Source organism: Gambusia affinis, linkage group LG09, assembly GCF_019740435.1.
Source record: "Gambusia affinis linkage group LG09, SWU_Gaff_1.0, whole genome shotgun sequence".
NCBI classification, from domain to species: Eukaryota; Metazoa; Chordata; class Actinopteri; order Cyprinodontiformes; family Poeciliidae; genus Gambusia; species Gambusia affinis.
This window is the reverse complement of record NC_057876.1, coordinates 21,812,655-21,831,822: the sequence shown is the minus strand read 5'-3', so window position 1 is coordinate 21,831,822 and position 19,168 is coordinate 21,812,655. Positions and strand designations below refer to the sequence as shown.

General features: G+C 37.1%; 1 protein-coding gene across 6 annotated transcripts; it reads left to right on the top strand.

Moving 5' to 3' along the window:
• Positions 1–361: 361 nt before the first annotated feature.
• tmem255a (transmembrane protein 255A) lies at positions 362–18,433 on the top strand. 6 transcript variants are annotated; one of them, XM_044127848.1, is made up of 12 exons: positions 362–745; positions 843–987; positions 1,091–1,173; positions 5,406–5,548; positions 6,837–6,899; positions 9,702–9,791; positions 11,817–11,882; positions 12,008–12,093; positions 12,560–12,628; positions 12,935–13,097; positions 15,333–15,476; positions 16,304–18,433. In XM_044127848.1, the coding sequence occupies exons 2-12, from the start codon at positions 980–982 to the stop codon at positions 16,439–16,441; spliced, it is 1,053 nt and encodes a 350-aa protein (XP_043983783.1). In that variant the 5' UTR covers positions 362–745; positions 843–979; the 3' UTR covers positions 16,442–18,433. The 6 variants fall into 6 exon arrangements, with proteins under 6 accessions (XP_043983783.1, XP_043983782.1, XP_043983784.1 ...); XM_044127847.1 differs by having other exon boundaries at positions 362–749; XM_044127849.1 differs by having other exon boundaries at positions 362–987; positions 1,094–1,173.
• Positions 18,434–19,168: the final 735 nt, after the last annotated feature.

Sequence of the window (19,168 nt, the reverse complement as noted above, 5' to 3'; positions counted from 1 at the left end):
GCAAATAGACAAAGTGTTATTGTGGAAACAAAATATATTTTTTTTCTATAGAGGTTAGTGTTTATAGGAAGAGAAAGTAAAAGTATAACAAAACAAAGGTTAATTTATAATTTTACACTTTCAATCTCTCAAATCTTTCTGAAATTTTTTCCTTTTTTTAATAATTACAATTTTGAGATTAAAGATCAATTTTATTTTATTTTATTTTAATTTTTTGTGGCCCTAATCCTCCTGCGTACCTGAAAATAATAATTCCTTGATCCGAATATTTGGACATTTATTTTCCTCTACGGCAGTTAGTCCTTCAGCGTACCACTGTCTTCGTGTCAGGTGGTGGCGCTACACTGCAATGGAGTCGCCCGTTAACTTATTAAACTTTCTCCTAACATTTTGGCTAAAAAAACCTAGAGAGCTGTATAAAAAACTCAAAACGAAAAACAGGATAATCACGGCTGCCAAGTGTTGACGTCGTTTTTAAAGCTAAACTCTTAAAAAAGTTGTAAGCTAGTCCGTCACAAATCCCCGTTTTCGAGTTAAAACTTAAAAACTGTTCGATATTAAAAAAATAGACAAGAATTGCCTCATTTTATCTTTTTATTTCAGGGGAATTGTTTCACCCTCTACTTTTCCCCCGACGTGTAAACTAAGATTGCGTAATTTTCCAATAAAAACGGTCTGGAAAAAATGGCGGATGACGTTGGAAGCCGAATTTAACGGATATCGGGACATTGTAACGGACAGGCACGTACGTACGTACAGTAATGTTAGCGTTACAAGTATAAGTGAAGGCTGTGGGGTGCTGTACGTTGTTTTTAGTGTTTGTGTGACATGCGCACACACAGCCAGCCGCAGCACCACCGACCTGCTGTCCGACACCGACACATCGTGAAGAGGGACACCGAGAGACACCGCAGCAGCCGCGGGAATGTAAAGGAGACAGGCTCGGGGGCAGACGGAGAGAGGTCCTCTCTGTCAGAGAATGCCACAGCAAGTGAACACAAGCTCGGCGTTGGATCACGATCGTGACCCGCTGTCGTTCAGATTTCTACCCCTCTTTGGGTAGTGATTGTTATTCTTCATATTTTATTAGAAGAAGTCATCGCCGAACCAAGATGCCGCCCCGTTCTCACAGCCTCCAATCCAGCGGACTGACGCTCTCCGAAACAAGCATGGGTAGGTGTACGCAAGGTCACTGCTATGTCTGCACCAGCGTTTTATTGTTCAATAACAGTACAGTGCATCTCTCAAACCCCATAACCACTTTGAAAACAATAGTTTTGGTTACAGTAACAGCTCCGTAAACATTCATATCCGTGAAAAATAGTGTAAAACAGTCGTTGCACCACCAGGCGGGTATTTTCCTTCATGGCCGGGCCGCAGCGCGTCACTGCAGGTGCGGCGGCGTTGAGTAACCACAGCAGCCTGGCTCTTCTGGCTGCTGATGCTGCACGAATTTCACCAGCATGCTTGGCAACTTTATTTTAAGTAGAGTCAAACAAACAATGCTTTTTAGGCTACATAAAAACACTAAATTATTTGTATTTCTTATATTGACTATTGTCTGAGTCTAATATATTCATACAAAACAGCCACAACTGAGTATTTTGATACAGAACACCTACTGTAAACATTGTAAACAGCAATATTGCAGATCACAGTATGTATGTTGCATTACAGTTGAATTGTTATTGATATGTAACCCCAGCTCTGCAAACTTATGTGTCCCTCAGTTGTCACTGGTGACACTGAATCCCTTTGTTTACTAAACCAAAGCATGTTTTTCTATCAATCTCTAGATATCAGCCTTATGGTTCATGCAGTTGAGTCCAGTCACCCACTTTTTTATTTGTAAAACAAAAAAATAGGTTTTTAAGTCACTATGTCGTTGTTTGACCAAGATGGATAGATGGATGATTGGATGGATGAATGGGTGGATGGATGGATGAATGGACAAATGGATGGATGAATGAGTCAGCTGACAGATTAAATCTGATTGTAGATTGAAATGAAAATGTTCCGATTTTGTAGAATAAGTGATTCCACGTGTAGAGCATCTGGGAGTATTGAACTCACTAAATGCTGTTTGTGCATCAGTTTGAACTGATAAGTCTGTTCATCTGTGAATGTGTTAGGATCTCAATAAAAACATTTAATACACTTTGGAGAACAATTGTATCATCAGAATAACTTCGTATTTGCTCTGCAGAACCCGGTTTCATTGCCGATATTAAATTTTATACGATTTAATATCAGCTCTGTAATGTTGACAGCTAATCCCAATTATTATCAGTCAAAATAATCAGTTTTGACTGAATATCAGTCAAAACTGGACTGATATTCTGATCTTTTTTGCTTTTGTAGGAACTCTAATATCAGCATTAGTTGAAGTTGTCTCATTGATTGTTTTAATAGCCTCACAGTGAAAACAGCGTTGCAATAATTGAGTCTGCTAAAAACAAAGGTATCAACTAATTTCCCAGAGTCCTGTTGAGACATCGGGCGTCTAATTCTGGCAGTATTTTTAGGTGGTAATATGTTGTATTTATGACCATGTTTTGTACTTGTTGAAATTCAGAGCAGGATCCATGACTAACCTCAAATTCCTGGCATTGTAAACCAACAGACTGAAAGTGGAATAAAAATTCAGTTTTATTATATTTAACTGGGAAAAAATTGACACATCCAACTTTTAATCTGTTCAATGCATTCAGTCCATTTGCAGTTGACTGTAATCTCGTGGTAATAAACTAATGTACCACTGTGTGTCATCAAAATAATTGTGACACTCTTTCTTATCGTTGCATATAATTTGAATGCTTGGAAATTTTGATAAGGAGCAGACTTAGGTTGGAACCTTGAGGAATAAATAATTTTATTCAGCTTAGATTTATTATGGAGATGAAAAGGTTCTATCAGACAGACACTGAGTACCAACTCAATTTTTTAAATTGGGATAGTAAAATGTTATGATGAGCTGTGTCGAACGTTGCCTTCAGATCAAGTAAAACTAATATTGAAATTTTACTACAATCAGTGTTCAGCTGGAGGTCATTAAAGACAAGAGTAGTTTCAGTAGTGTGATGTTCACAAAAGTCTGATTGACAAAAACCATCAGAGTAGTTGCTCAGGGTGAGAAATCTGGTTTTTATAGGGAACATATAATGCCACATTCACATTTTGCACCTGTCTGGAAAATGAGCCGTTTCAAAAACCTCCAGAATGTAACGTCACAAATTAGCAACTCCAGCAAAGCTCGGTCCGTTACCTAGTAACCCCAGCAGAGTTCCACCTGTCACCTAGCAACCCAAGTGGTGCTCCAGCACATTTGGTCAGCTGGTTTTACCGCTGTACATGCTGCACAATGGCTGATGGAAAAGACAAGCGTTTGTTGTTGACTTACCATCCAAAAACCACTTGCTGCTTTCTTGCTAGTTGTGCAGGGGCCTCCACTTCTGCTTTTCAAAGATGTGCGGTTGTGTAATTGACCATCTGTTTGCAGTTACTTTCATGTGCGATTGTAAATGTTGAGCTCATTCTGAAAGGAGCTCAAATAGGCAGAACTGATCTGACTAAAATCTCATTATCTAAGAATGATTTTGTGCAAAAATGTACAAAATCGCCTATAGATCTATCCTAACCTTTTGAAGGAACCATAATAGATCACCTTTAATATTTTAGCCAGAAGTGGGACATTACGGAAAATTGATAAGTCCAGGTTATTCTTTTTATGAAGTGGTTTTGATTACCGCAGTCTGTGGGAACACTCCAGAGGAGAATGACTCATTTATTATTAGAAAAAGGTCATGAGCCAAAGCCTGTGAGGCTTTGAGGAAAAAACTGGTTGGTTCAGATGGATAAAACATAATCCAAATCTTAGAAGATCTCACACAGCTCTTTTTAATGCATCATCAGAAAATGCAAAAATACAGACCTTCAAATGCAGGGAAAGAAACCATAGCCAAGTGGCTTGTGTGATTTTCTGCAAGGTTTGTAAGATAAAGACTAAATTTTAACCTTTTGATCAGCATGTGACACAACAAATGCTTGGCGATTCGTTGGTAATATTTGAGTCAGGATGGGGTTTATTCTGTGTTGATTTGGGTTTTTCTGTGTGTTTATTTTTGGGTCTCTTGAGTTTCTTGGGGTAGTTGTCCTGTCTACCTCTTGACTGTTCCCAGGTGTGTCTCGTTCCGTGATTACCCTTTGTGTGTTTAATACCACCTATGTCTTTGTCGGACCATTCTGTCGTTTCTGTCGTGCCGCGTCTGTTTGTCCAGTGTTACCAGTCGCTACCAGTGTGGAGCCTTAGCCTCCCCGCTCAGCTGTGCTGCCTGGATTTTTGGATTGTTCTGTGCTTATTTTTCATCATTAAACCACCATCATTCTTTTCTCAATGTCAATGTCAAATGTATTTATATAGCACTTTAAAAACAGGCATAGAACTGCACCAAAGTGCTGCACAAGAATGACAACAACACAAATGAATAAAAACAAAGTATCAAAACACTAGTTCAATTAAATGCCAAGGAATAAGAATGAGTTTTAAGAAGCGATTTAAAATGATCCAGTCTGTGGGCAGATCTAATTTGGAGAGGTAGATTGTTCCATAGAAAAGGAGCAACAGCAGAAAAAGCCCGATCTCCTTTCCTCTTAAGTCGGGTCCGAGGAACTGTCAGTAAAAACTGATTATTAGAACGTAGGGTTCTGGACACGGACTGAAATTTTAAAAGTTCCCGAAGATAAGGGGGAGCTAATCCATTTAAAACTTTATAAGTTGATAAAAGAATCTTAAAATATATTCGATAAAAGACAGGCAGCCAGTGTAAAGAGGCCTGTATGGACCTTATATGGTCACGCTTCCTGGTTCCTGTAAGATGCCATGTCACTGTGTCTGGATCATTTGAAGTCGCTGCATCTGCAATTTATCCATGCCACTATATAATGAAACACAATAATCCAAACGAGTTGTATTGAAGGCCTGGATAAATCCTTAAAACAAAAATGAGATTTAACTTTTGCTAAAATCCGGAGGTGATAAAAACTTGATCTAACGACAGAGCTGACTTGTTTATCTAGCTTTAAACAACTATCAAAAGTAAAACCAAGATTCCTAGCAGAGGAAAACCGAGCTAAAGAACCAAGAATCAGATCTGGATCTGTTGTGTGAAGACTCTGACCAAATAGTATGACTTGCGTTTTACTTTGATTGAGGTGAAGAAAGTTTTGTTCCATCCAAGATTTGACTTCTGTTAAACAATTATTCAATAGTTGAAGAGATTCACTTTTACCATTTTGTAGTTTAAGTTTTGTAGTTTTCTACCTGGGTCCGCCGCGTTCTGCCTCACCACCTCTTCCACAAATCATGACAGTTTGATTTTTAAAAAATTTCTTTTTTTAACCTGTAGGCTCCTTTAAGAGAAGAAAGAGGAAATCCATAACGGTGACGGTGATGCTGCTAATTGTGTCTGTTCTCATCCTCGTTTTCGGCCTGGCGGCGACCACCAGGACACAAAACATCACTGTGGGAGGCTACTACCCAGGAGTCATTGTGAGTTCAAATTCCTGTTCCGTCAGACACAACATGGCAAACGAGACTAAGCTGTTCCCAGCAAATCCTTTCAACTCCTGGAGTCCAAACTTCATTAACACAGATCCCCAAAGGGAGTGTTTTCATTCATTATTCAGTATTGCAATCGTTAGATGCTGGATGAAGTCTGAGTCTTCCAGTCAGTAAATTTGTTTTTGACATTTAAAAGACTCAGATCGAGTTCTGTGAATTTAATGTTTAGATCATCTGAATCAAACTGTTTTAGTGACATTAATTTTGAAACTATAAAGTCAAATTTGATTGATAGTCTATACAAGTAACACTTTATGTATCTCAAGATTGTCATAATTCATATCATCTAAGTATCTTCAAAGGTTTGCTGTGGATTGTGATGCTGTGATCAAGAAGGAAATCCAGTAGCAGTCAATCTTGCATCCAATCTGAAGAGGCCTCTGACTGAAGACTGTTGCTGTGTTGCAATATGAAGTTAATTCAACTCAAAAATACTTTACCTATTAAAAATTAAATGTGTTGTTGTAACTCGCATCATCCAGGTTGGTGATGGTTTGGACAGGAAGGATCTCCAGTAGCAGTCAGTTTCACAACCAATCTGAAGAAGCCTCTGACTGAAGATTATTTCTGTATGATAGTTTCATGACTGTCACAGCTGAAAGAGTAAATTTTCCACAAAAAATTCTGAAAGGTTAAACATTTGCTAAAAAACTCAGAATTGTTTTTTAGATTAATCTCAGATTTTGTTCTTTTTTAGAAAAAATATGTAAATTTCTGTTTGGAAAGTCAAATATTTTCTAGAAAAACCCCAGAAATTTGAGATTAATCTTTTTTCTTTTTTCTTTTTTTTTTTTAGGATTTTTTTATTTATTTTATTTTGAGTTTGAAAAGTGAGATTTTCTAAAAAAAAAAAAAAAATAAAAAAAAAACTTGGAAATTTTGAGATTAATCTCAGAAATATTCTAGAAAAAAAACTTGGAAATTTTTGGCTTTTGGAACTGAGACAATTCTGGGGGGTTTTTTGAGAAATTTTCGAAAAACCCAGAAATTTACAGAGGCTAACCTTAAAGTTTCTGAATTCTTTTCTAGAAAATTTTTGACTTTTCAAAAACAGAAATATGAGATTTTTCCTTGAAAATTTCAGATTATTCTAAAAATTTCAGCCTTTTTTTGGCAGAAATTTGCATCTTTTTTCTTTTTTTTTTCTATCTAATGTGGCTCTAATTCAACGCCGTATGAACGATCTCCTGTAACAGGATTTTTTCTTTCTTTCCAGCTCGGCTTTGGCTCGTTTCTGGGAATCATCGGTGCTCATTTGATAGAGAACAAGAGGCAGATGGTAAGAGGATTTACATCCTTTATTTCCACTGTGTTTGGTGTTTACTGGTCCGTTTTATCCATTCCAGTTGAGCCTGTGAGTCCAAACTGGGCTGAGGAGATTTGCGTTGCGTACTGTTGCAAATAAACTGGACTATGAGGGTTGAGTTGAGGGCGAACGCAGCCAGAAATAGAATCGGGCTGTAAATGGAGGAGGACAGATGTCTGCAGCCAAAATGAGGGTGGGAGGAAACTGCAGATGAGCAGAACAGGTGGGCGGTGCCAGGTTCGGCCCGTCAGAGCTGATGGACGGCTTTATGCTGTGGCAGCCGTTGCCTATGGCGCAGCAGGCGGTCCGGTCCAGTGATGCAGCAAACTGAGCTGCAGCACATTGCATTCCTCTGGTGTGAAATGTTATTGCAGGTTACATAAAAAGTGATGACAGGCTGTACATCTAGACGATTTACGTCTTTTCCTAAACATGAGAAATGGATACGATTTCAGGTTGGAGGTTTGCACCCTCTGCTCAGGGCTCAGAGGACTGAACGTGGCTGTTGCAGAGGTATTTACTTCAGTTTACTTTTAGGAGTAGTTTTACGACACAGATCGCTTTACTTTTATTTGAGTAATATTTTTATGAAGTATTTCCACTCTTACTTGAGTAAAATTTCTGGATGCTCTTTCCACTGAGTAAATGCATCAGATATAGACACACCGGAAGTAAGACTCCTTGTTTGTGCACAAGGTTTGTTTTGCTAAAGTTTAATTTATTGCAGTAGCAAACAAAAGCTTTAAATTTGATCACAAATCCCATTTCAAGAAACAATTATTTTTACTAAAACGGCACTGACACAATTTGAGGTACAGTTCCTTTAAACCTCTAACTGAAACATTTTTAATGTATGCTGTACATATGTTAGTATTTATTAACTATGTGCTGCTTTTTTTGATTCATAATAGTGACAAAAAGGTGAGTTTCTTTTAGCCACTGATTGAAGAGGTTTATTTTGATAGTTTACAGTATTACTGTGAAAACAAAATTTAAAAATCTTACCAAATATTCTTGCTCTAGTTTCTATTGCAAATATCTTGTAAGTCTTGACATAAAACAAAACTAACTTATATAGATAGAAGTAACTTTTCAGTAAGTCAATAATATCTTAATATTGATGGAAAAATATAATTTCACGTAAAATATCTTAGTATAAGTATAAATATCTAGTGGGAGTGGCACTTTTTCATCAATATTAAGGAATTATTTACTTAAAACTAGCTCTTGTATCTTTCTAAAAAGTCACATGTCAATTAGCTTTGCTATATTTGCACTATAAACTGGACCAATAACATTTAGTAAAATGTTATGTTTTTGCAGTGAAGTTCATTGCATAACATTATCCTTGTTTTATAAACGTTTATGCTTTATAAAAACCAAAAATATTAATAAAAAAGGTTTCCTTCAGTTCCATTCATCCCTTGAAAATCCAGGATATGGTTTTGTAGACATACAGATATAGTAAATTATTTGAGGAAACTTTAGCATATTTATTTATTTATTAAAGTTCTTCAGTAAACCTGATTGCTGTTGCTTGGTGAGTAAACAGGCCTGTGCAGGAGTCGATGACAAGCTGCTGACATAATTTACTCCTTTGGCTGTGGCCTGTTGCATCGGGGAAACATCTGAAACATGCAGAACAGAGTCAGGAGGCTGTGAAACATGGCAGGAAAAAAAAAAGATCAAATCTCATTTCTAAAGTACGACTGAGATCCAATAATTTTGTTTGATTCATGTTTCTCCCTTTTTCCTCAGTAAGTGGTGTCATTTGGGTTTCTTTCCTCTTTCCGTGCAGAACTTGTGTGAACAGGAGTGAGTGTAACTCGATGCTTGATGTTTTTGTGTCACTGAAAGTCTGAAACATTTTCGTTTGAAACTGCATAATGATTTGCATCAATCAGTGGTAGATTGGATTAGAACATCTTGTGATGGCGATATCCGTTGTGATGTTTTCATCTGTACTTCTACACTGTGTGACCTTTTGCCATCTGTGTCCAAGAGACTCTCTCCAACTGGCTAAATATTGCATTATTATGTAGATGCATTTATGCAACACTTTCTAGTTTATTACCCAACAACAATACCACTTCTTGAATTATAGATTCTGTTTAGTTCAAAAATATTTTATTTATCCTAAAGGGAAATTAAATGTTGTCGTAACTCATGTCATCCAAGTACCTTCAAAACGTCGCTGTGGATGGTGATGCGTTGGGCAGGAAGGATCTCCAGTAGCAGTCAGTTTCACAACCAATCTGAAGAAGCCTCTGACTGAAGATGATTTCTGTATGACAGTGCCATCAGTTGTTGTCAAGCACTGCTAATCCACCTTGTTTGCTTTTGCTGCTTCTTTTCAAATCTGTCAGAGAGACGTTGAACTCCCTCCTTCTCTCTTTCCAGCCATGAAGCCTCCTTTTCAACTCCTCTGGGTTTTAATATTATTTGAGACGCAGATCAGCTGTTTGCAATTGTAAAAAAGCAATACCAAAAGAGCAAAAATCTTTCCAGGTGCACAGCATCCAAAACCAGAGGGAATAATCATCCAAACATTCAACACCTAAACCTAAAAATGTATTATTTATATTAATAAATATGTTAAACCTGGAAAAAGATCAAATCAAAAGTTCAGTGACAAGATATTGGCAATATATAGTTTATCCATAATGAGTGGCGCCTCTTGGGAGGATTGTCATTGACTCTGGAGTCTTAAGCAGTGATAAAACAAATGTACATTTAGTTATCCTGAAGCTGATGCGTCTCTGTTTTCGTCCACAGTTAGTTGCATCTATTGTCTTCATCAGTTTCGGAGCAGTTGCCGCCTTTTGCTGCGCTATTGTTGATGGAGTTTTTGCAGCGAGGCACATTGTAAGTATAACCAATAATTTTATTTTAAAACAAATGACATGCTAGCTAAAGCTACTAGAGTTGGCCTTACAAAGGCTTGGTAAGTTCTGTCTGCAGGAAATGGGTGGCAGAAAAAAATATTTAGCTGTGGGTAAAATTAGCTGTCATTAATGCAAAGTGACCACTAATGTACTTTTGATGCAATTGGGCAGAAATAATGACACAGCTGATTGAAAAGGAGCATCCCCATTAGTGGATCTTTATTTGCCAGTAAAATGGAAGATTCTTGTAAGTTTACACTCGATTTTACAGGGAACCTGTTGTAAAAGATAAACCAGGAGCCCTAAAATGATCCACTGACGGTCATCGCATTCATCTCTAGATTTTAAACCAGATCACATTCATACTAGCAAGGGTATAATTAAATCCTGCACTGGGGACATGTTACATGTTTGAAACGCTACAAAAGCGAAGTCCCTGTAAACACTTGCATCTGTCACTAATCGCACTTTTTGGTGTCTTTTCATTTATGTGGCAAATGAATGTCCCAGAAAAATAATTAAACATGATAGCAAACACTGTTTGTCTGGTCACTGTTACTGAATCAGTGTAGATGTAACTTAAAACATCACAGTAGTAATACATAATCTCACTGTTTACTCACCACAGGATGCAAGTTGCTTGAAACTGACAGTGAAGCTGATGGCTCCACCTACTTTCTGATTATATTGGCCAATAATCATCTGACCGTTAATCTGGCATTTAATTTTATTCCTAGATTTGTAATTTATTCTTAAATATGACCAGAGCAAAGGTAACACACGCTGTCCGAACACAGCAGAAACTGTGAATATCAAAGCATTGACAGCATTATTCAGAACTGGAGCATATCAAAAGAGGTCGACTTGAGGTTTAGCCCTAAATTATTACATTTTATTCACATTAATAATAACTCATGTAAGCCAAAACGACAACTACATCACTAAAGATGACAAAACAGCACATTTTAACAGAATTGGCATGTTGAAAATGATTTATACTCTTCAAATTAAATCATAAAAAAGCCTTTAGTGACTCTATCAATGAAATGTTTCTTATATTTACTGGAGAAACATTTAGCAGGTTTTATGGGTATTTTATTGGTTCATCTTTAGTCTTTTGAAGTTTGAAGGCCTCGTTGCCATCAACCTAATTCTTTACTGTGAACAAGTTCAATAACTACCATCCCGGTTGTAGTTTGTGTATAATTAGATTAACAAACACCAGTCATGCATACACGTTTGTTATTTTGGTGTCACAAAGGGATATAAAAACCATATGTTTTTGTTTCTACAACACTTGTAGTTTTATAGTTCTGTAAATAAAAATAGAAGTCCAGCTCTGAGCCTGATCATTTTTCACTCTTTAAAAAACCAAACAAGGCCCAACATGCAGGCCTAAAGATATCTTTTCCCAGAACAGCAGAGACAAACAAACCAGAAGACCCAACATGAATAAACAAGTTTGTCCTGTTTATAATTTGATTTATTATGTTTATTTTTATAGCCTGTTTCAGCAACAAGGCAGTGTGTTACACTATAAAAACATTAGTGCTAGCAAATTATGAAACACCAGTAAACATTGCTTTTAGTCAAATCCCATCATTAAAATATATCAAATATATTGATCAGTGTCCCAAAAGCAGCTTTAAACAGCCTTCATTTAAAGGAACTGTGTTTCGGATGTTTTGTAGTTTTCTGGAAGTTAGTTCCAGATTAGAGGAACGTAAAAACTGAATGCTGCTTCTCCTTGTTTTATTTCTGGTTCTTAATAATATTCCTGTTGGAATATGATAGTCGGCTTCGGTGCTTATTTTACTTAATTTTATCTAAATTGCTGAAACCTGATGTGAAATAAATTACCCAACAGTAGCTGAAGTTTCTTTATCATACTGTGGCTAGCTTCGTAGCCATTGATATTTGATATTTATTAAAGTTATTTTTTTGTCTTTTTATTCTAATTTATTGTTTGAAAAAGTCCAACACGATGTGATTCGTCCTCCTGCAGGACCTCAGGCCTCTGCATGCAGGGCGCTGTGGGTATCTCTCCAGTGATTCTGCATCTGAGCGCGACGTAAGACACTTATTATATCTCACTCTCTTTTCATGCACTAAATGCTCATTGAATTGTGTGTGTGAGGCTGTCGTATCCCATAGCGATGCAGAGTTAAGGTGCTGAAAGCAGCTTGTGACCCTCAGGTGCCGTGCCACACGCCTCGGTCGTCATGCAAGCTGCATGTGAAGAGCAACACGTGTTACTGCTGTGACCTCTACAACTGTGGGAGGTGAGTAAAACTTTGGTTAAAACGAACAAAGACGAAACTGTGGCTACGTGGTTTGAAGTGCTACTTTCATTGTTTGGATTTTCAGTAGAGATGCACCAATTAAGTGGCCTGATGTTGGATTTAAAGATGGCCTCAGTGGTTGTCAGACTTCAAGAACTCTTTGAAGAAAGTTGGGAAAGGTTAGACATTCGCTCACAAAAATGGGATCTTCTTGATCTTCCTTCATTTTCTGCTGTATTCAAAACTACTACCTCTGTCCAAAATCCTCCATTATGTTTTTATTTATTCTTTCTCATATGTTTAAGTGCTTAAAAAGAACTGAATCTGTCCAAACAAAATGCCAGTCAGAATCAGCCAGTAGACTCAAATTGGTGCATCTCTAATTTTCAGCGGGAGATTTGTTTGCATTGCAGCTTTGATTGTATCAGAACAAGAATGTTTCTTTTCTTTTTGACTTTTGTTTCAGAGAACCTCTTATGGGACTTCAGAATAAAGATGTTTTGAAAAAGTTTAGGAAGTCATCCATGATTTGGAAGTAGGTCCCTTTTCCAGACCGATACTGCCCGTTGTAGATCAGTTCAGCATTTTCCATGTAGATGTAGATGTAGTGGTTAATGATAAACACCATCATAGAAAAGTGTTGTTCAGTTCATCTCTGCATGTTCTGTTCGTGGCTGACCGAACATTTATCCATCCATTTCAGTTTTGCTCGACTTTTCAAACCGTTTTCCACAATTGCAACCATAAATCAAAACCTGAAGAGTAGCCAATCACTGACCCTCTCAGTGACCTTTGACCTGACTGCAGGCTGTCTCCCTCTCTGTCCCACTCACTGGCCCAGCCGAGCAGAAGTGATGGGAGGCTACCATGAATACACAGATGTGAAAAGCTGCCAGGACGTGGTGCACCTTTACTACCTGCTGTGGTCTGCGACCATCCTGAACATCGTGGCTCTTTTTCTGGGCATCATTACTGCAGCTGTGCTGGGCGGCTTCAAGGACATGGTAGGCAAAGATATGAAGTCAAAAAGGAAAAGAACTTTCTGATATCTGGTCTTTACTCAAGTATTTATCTTTCTGATGCCATTTTTCGTTTATTCCCTACATTTTAAGAGAAATGTCTGTACTTTCTACTCCTTACATTTTTACATTAGGTTTGTTATTTCCATGATTAAAAATATAATGACGTGGAGTCGTATCAAAGCCGAAAACAAAATCCACTGCTCACATAAAAGTGTGTTATAGTGAAGGCAATTCACCAGAGAAGAAGAAGAAAAACAGCCTGGAGTTGAGCTGCAGCTAGTTATATTTTCTTGAGTAACTTTTTAAAAAATTTTATTTTTACGCTTTATACTTTTCTTGAGTAATTTTATTTTGAAGTATTTCTACTTTTACTTGAGTAAAACTTCTGGATTTTCTACCTACCGAAGGAAAAACAAACATGTTTTAAATAAAAATTCAGACACACACCTGCAGTTTTTTTTTTAGTGAAAGAAAAATTTTCTTTTGCTGGATTTTGCTACTTGTATGAATTATTGTAATTTTTGTCCTTAAACTTCCACATAACTTTATATTTTGGTCCATCTGACATAATTTCTAAATGATTGATCATTTGATCAGTTGCTCAGTATTTGAGTAGACTTTTTTTTTATAAACCAAATACTTTTTACTTCTACTTGAGTTTACTGAAGTAGTTCTACTCTTGAGTACAACCTTTGGGTTCTCTGCCCTCTATAAACAACAGATTAACTCATTTAGAGATTCAAGACATTCTCCATCTGCAGCCATATTTTAAAAAATCCTTCCATGTTCCATCTTTCCAAAAATTAGACCGTATCTGTATTTATTTTTGAATCTCTTTACCAACACAGTGCATGTTGTGAGTAACAAGCACAAAAGAGTATTTTTCTACTTCAGTAGAGAATGTGAGTATTTTTCACCTCTCTGAATGTTGGACCATAAATTATGATGCAGTTTGGTTTTTGGGTTTTGTTACCATAAAATCTGTTTTTCCTCCTCCATAAATATAAATATTAATAACTTATAGCTAGAATAGTAAATCATTCTGCCTTCACTCTCTTCTCCTAGCACACAAACAAGAGAGACACTAGCCCAGGGGTGTCAAAGTCAAATGGACGGAGGGCCAAATGAAAAATTTAGCTACAAGCCGAGGGCCGGACTGATCGAATGTTCATTGAAATTTTTTTAAATGACGCATATAGTCTAGTGCAGCGGACCGGCCCAAGCCTACGTAATTTTTTCTATTTCCTGCGGACGGGGCGGCCAGAGGATCGAACGGGGTGCGTGCGGCGCGCAGAGGATCAAGGGGGGGCGGCGTTGTGAGGATCGACCGGGTGCGTGCTTGCTGCGGTCTGCGGGCCGGTTCTAATAATAAATCAAGATCATCCCAGGGGCCGTAGAAAATCTTCTCGCGGGCCGGATGTGGCCCGCGGGCCTTGACTCTGACATATGTGCACTAGCCTGTAAGTCCCAACATTGCCGGTGTTGCACCATATTCACAGTAGGAGGCGCTGTTTCAGTTTCACACCATACTTTGCCAGACCTATGGTCACAGAAAGTGTTAGCATTTATCATATATTGTGATCACAATATATGTTAAAATACTAAATATTTAAACTCTGTCCTCCCTTTTAATAATGGTCAGAAAGTTACTTTTTGTTCTTTTCCGTACAGATATGTGATCATCAGATGTACTTTTTCTTTATTTTCCATTTGCGCTGGGAAGCTAATTTTCTAAATTTGTAATTGTAGTACAGGAAATATTTATTCCTGACATCTCAAAAACAACTTTATAACTAGCATCTAATAATTATAAAGATTTATAACACTTTTTGCTGCAGATTTTTAAAAAATATTTCTTAGTATCCTGCTTTCTCTACATGTCTTTCTTTGTCACTCTTCCAATTGTTTTAAATTAGTTATTAATGCTGTCATTGTAGATATGGACAGGTTTAGGCAAGTAGCTGTGTTCCTGTGATTTTCTCACTTATTATTATCAACATATCTGTGTTAAGTGGTATAATCTCTTGTCATGAATTAATAAAAATGTTCAGTGTAATTTTCCTGTACAGAAATTGTTAGAAGTGCCAGTAATAATAGTAATTTGTCTGAATTTTAAGAGCTGGATTTTTATTTTTTAATTTTTCTTGTTTCTGGCAGTGTTTCTATAATGAAGGAGATCACTGTAAATAAACAGCAGTTTGTTATTTTTTGTTTCAGATGCCTGCTCCTGCCTCAGAGACTGCGTCTGAACCGGAGGTCATCGCTGCTCCTGTCCCTCCTGCTCCTCCTCCCACCACTTCCCTGAACCTGTATCACAACACTGCCCCCTGCCTGCCGCCTTACACCGCCTACGACCTGCAGGTACCCTGAAAACATGGCGGACATACATCTGTCAACATCATAGATTCAGATTACATCAATTATACCAGTTGTAGCTACATTAAGACTGATGTATTTCATGCTAAAATAAGGCTAAGGTTTGCTATAGATCATTTCCAGTGGTCATTATTTTGCCTTTTTTATTTATAATGAAAACGTTTCAACGTTGTTGCTCACTGGTGAAAGTGGTGTTTTCTTAAAAGGGGACATATTAAGCAGATTTGTGTGTTTTTGTGCTTCCATGTGGGTCTTAACTGCTTCTAAAAACATCCAGCCATTTTTTTCTTGTTCAATAAATTTAAGTTTTTTGGTGTCTGGAAACTGAACCGCTTCAAAAACCTTCAGTATGTAACGTCACAAATCAGCAGGAACTGCCCCTCACCTCATAAGCCGTTTCCTAGCAACCCAAGCTGAGTTCCACCAGGTTTGGTCGACTGGGTTTACTCCTGCATGTTTGTTTTTTATACGTGTACATATTTTTTTCTTTATTTTGGAGTGTCTCTAATTAGAGGCTGTAACACAGACTGCTACAGGAAATCTTTCCTGCCAACTGGCACCAATATCTAGAAAAACCCTAAAGAATTTTCTAGATATTGAATTTAGTTAAAAAAGTGTTTTGGTTTTTCATTCGGTGGGTAGAAAATCCAGAAATTTTACTCAAGTAGGAGTAGAGATTCTTCATAATAATATCACTCAAGTAAAAAGTAAAAATACTCCAAGTTAATTTCTAAAACAAAAAGTTACTTAAGTAAATGTAACTGAGTAAATGGTTGCCAGCCAGCGCTGAGTGTTTTTCTGTTTGTCTGCAGGGGCCCTTCCTGTTCCCGGACTCCTCTGGCCTCTCAGATGACTCCCAGTCTGGAGCCAGCCACCTCTGGCCCACCATAGTCCCTCCTCGCTACTCCCCCCCTCATCCGGACGAGAAGCCGCCGCCGTACAGCCCGTAGGCCGGCTCCAAGCGATGGACACACCTGAGGACCCGTCAGGTGTCGGGAGACTCTCGCTCAGATTCTGCTGGCTTTTCTTCACAAACTCTGAACGATGCGTTGAAGAAAAAAAAAGGCCAGGGAAGGACGACCACAGCGCCGGCTAGCAGGACTAGCGCTAGGACTCGCTCTGGCCGTTTCTGTGCGTCCATATCTGAGAGAGACGCAGCCGGCTCCCCGGCAGGTTTGTTTACACTTCTATCTGCCTTAATGCACACGGACTCCGAACACTGCGCCATTTAAAGACTCTCCTCCTGTACAGAAACTCTCCTCCAGCTCATGTTCTTCACGTGGCATTAATGGAAACTAAAAAAAACAAAAAACAAGCCTTTCTGCCGCAGAAGAAATTTACTGAAAGCGACTTTATTGCTGGAAGCGTCGAAGTCCAGATAGGAATCACGTTGAGAACCCAACAAATCGTTTCTGAATTAGTTTCTAAACGACTCTGACTGTAGCTAGAAGGAAATGTTTAATGAAGGCGTTACATGCTTATATTTGTACAGCAGCATGTTGTAGTTATCAGCACATCTAGGCCTAAAGCAGATCATGATATTTATTTCTGTTCTCTTCTGTGGTGAACAGAGCAACACTATTCAGGAAATAAACTATTGAATCTATTACAGTAGCTGCTGAGGAGACGCATTTAACTCCATTTATTCTATTTCTACCAAAAGCTGTGAAGCAGATGTGATTAAATATGTTCAGGAGGAATAAACTTTTGTTCCGTTTGAATTCCTGCTGAAAGTCTGTGAGAAACAGGAACTAAAAATTAAACGCTGTCACATTTTATGAAATGTAGTAAAACCTTCAGAAATATACTCTTCTGATTCCATCCAAGTTGTTCCCAGACCTGGTTGGTGTAAATTTAAACACAGAAGGTTGTAGTATTTACCCACACTGCCAAAATTACTGATACCTATATTAATGATCATAGTAACACTATAATACTTGATTGGATCAATCGGGCCTGATCAGAACCACATAGAGAAACTTTACTGTACATGAGAATATATTTAAATAGGCTTACATTTCTGGTTTTTAATTATTGAAATTACTTTCTAATGTAAATGTTTTCCATTAGTTGTAAGCCAATTTCACAGGGGTGTCCAAAGTGCGGCTCGGGGGCCATTTGTGGCCCAAATGGAGCAAATCTTCTTAAATGGTTGATGCAGATGGAGCCTTGTTCAACATTTTTACAGCTACATAACATCTTAAAAAAATATAATGTACAAAAAATAGATTTGCTTTTTTTTTGTTTGTTTGTTTTGCATTTAATCTTAATTTTGGAGTAATTAGAACTGAAAACATTCACCAACTTTTTCCCAAAAACAAATTTTACTTCTGATAAAAGAAAACAATCAATCCAAACAATTTAGAAGCTCTGGACCTTTTTCAATGATTTTCCATTTTCTACAAAAATCTGACCATTTTAATGAAATTGAAATTATTTAGTTTATTATTGAGCAGCGAAAGCAATAATAATAATAAAAAAGCATCAAATGTTTATTTTTAAAAAATTGACTCCAACTTGACAACTTTTTCCCTCTTGGTGAAAATATTTGACTCCACTGCATTATTATCTAAATAAACAAAAAATGCTTTAAATAAATCGCCTGTATTTCACATTTCGAACACATTCTGATCTATTGAGATGCATTTGCTTTGTTATGCTCTTATTAGTCACAGAGTCGTCATTCATTCCCATTTCAGTATCGCATCATCGTCTCCAATCAGTGCTGGATTCACTGATCTGGTTTAAAGACAAACTGAAGTGTAAACGCACATCAGCTTCTCTCGTTTATACTTCTGGAGCAGATCAACGTTTCTTTCTACCAATAAATCATTTGTGATTCACGTTTTTCTTCTTTTTTTTTTTTTGCTTCACCAAAGCTGACTGTGTGACTGTCCAGAAAGTTCTCTGCTGATATTCCAAATAAAAAATGTTGGTTTTGATCTTTGGTTTGGTTAATCTACTTGTTTTATGGGTTTAATTAGATTTAATAGAAACTGTTGATGAATGGTTGGTGGATTAAACTGTTTATACATTTTTCCCACATTAAAATTAAATCAAAGGAATGTTTCAGCTTTGGAGATAAAAACGAAAGGATACAGTTTCAATTCACTGTTATACATTATTATTATCTTTTAATATGTTACAGCAGAAAAATTTTAAATTATTTCCTCGCTATGTTTTCTGGCACTTAGCAAATAGAAATACTTTAGATGATTTTTACTGACCTAAAAAAAGAAGTTTGTCTCTTTTAAGTTCAGATGATGAGGATTAAAATGTCCTTTTATCATCTTTAAATATCTGGTCTCAACTGTAAATAACGCTTTCCAAGTTTAAACTTTTAGATTGTACTTAATCAAAACTGTGCAGCTTGAATATCAAGGACTTTCCAAACCTTGAAAGCACCTAAAATAAATTCAAGCATTTTCAAGGATTTCCCAAACGAAGCCTGATTATATTATCTATGTGAAGTGAAGCAGATAATGCTTCCAACTGCAAAATATCTGATTAATTTTGATTTTTTTTCAGCATTTCACACAACTCTGTCTGTATTGTTAAAAAAAATACAAAAATCAGAAAACCTATAAATAGTTTTGTTTCCACAATTCTTCATAAAAAAATACCAATTTTTTACCACCTAGAGGCCTTTTGGTTTCTATTTAATGCCATGCTGCTGC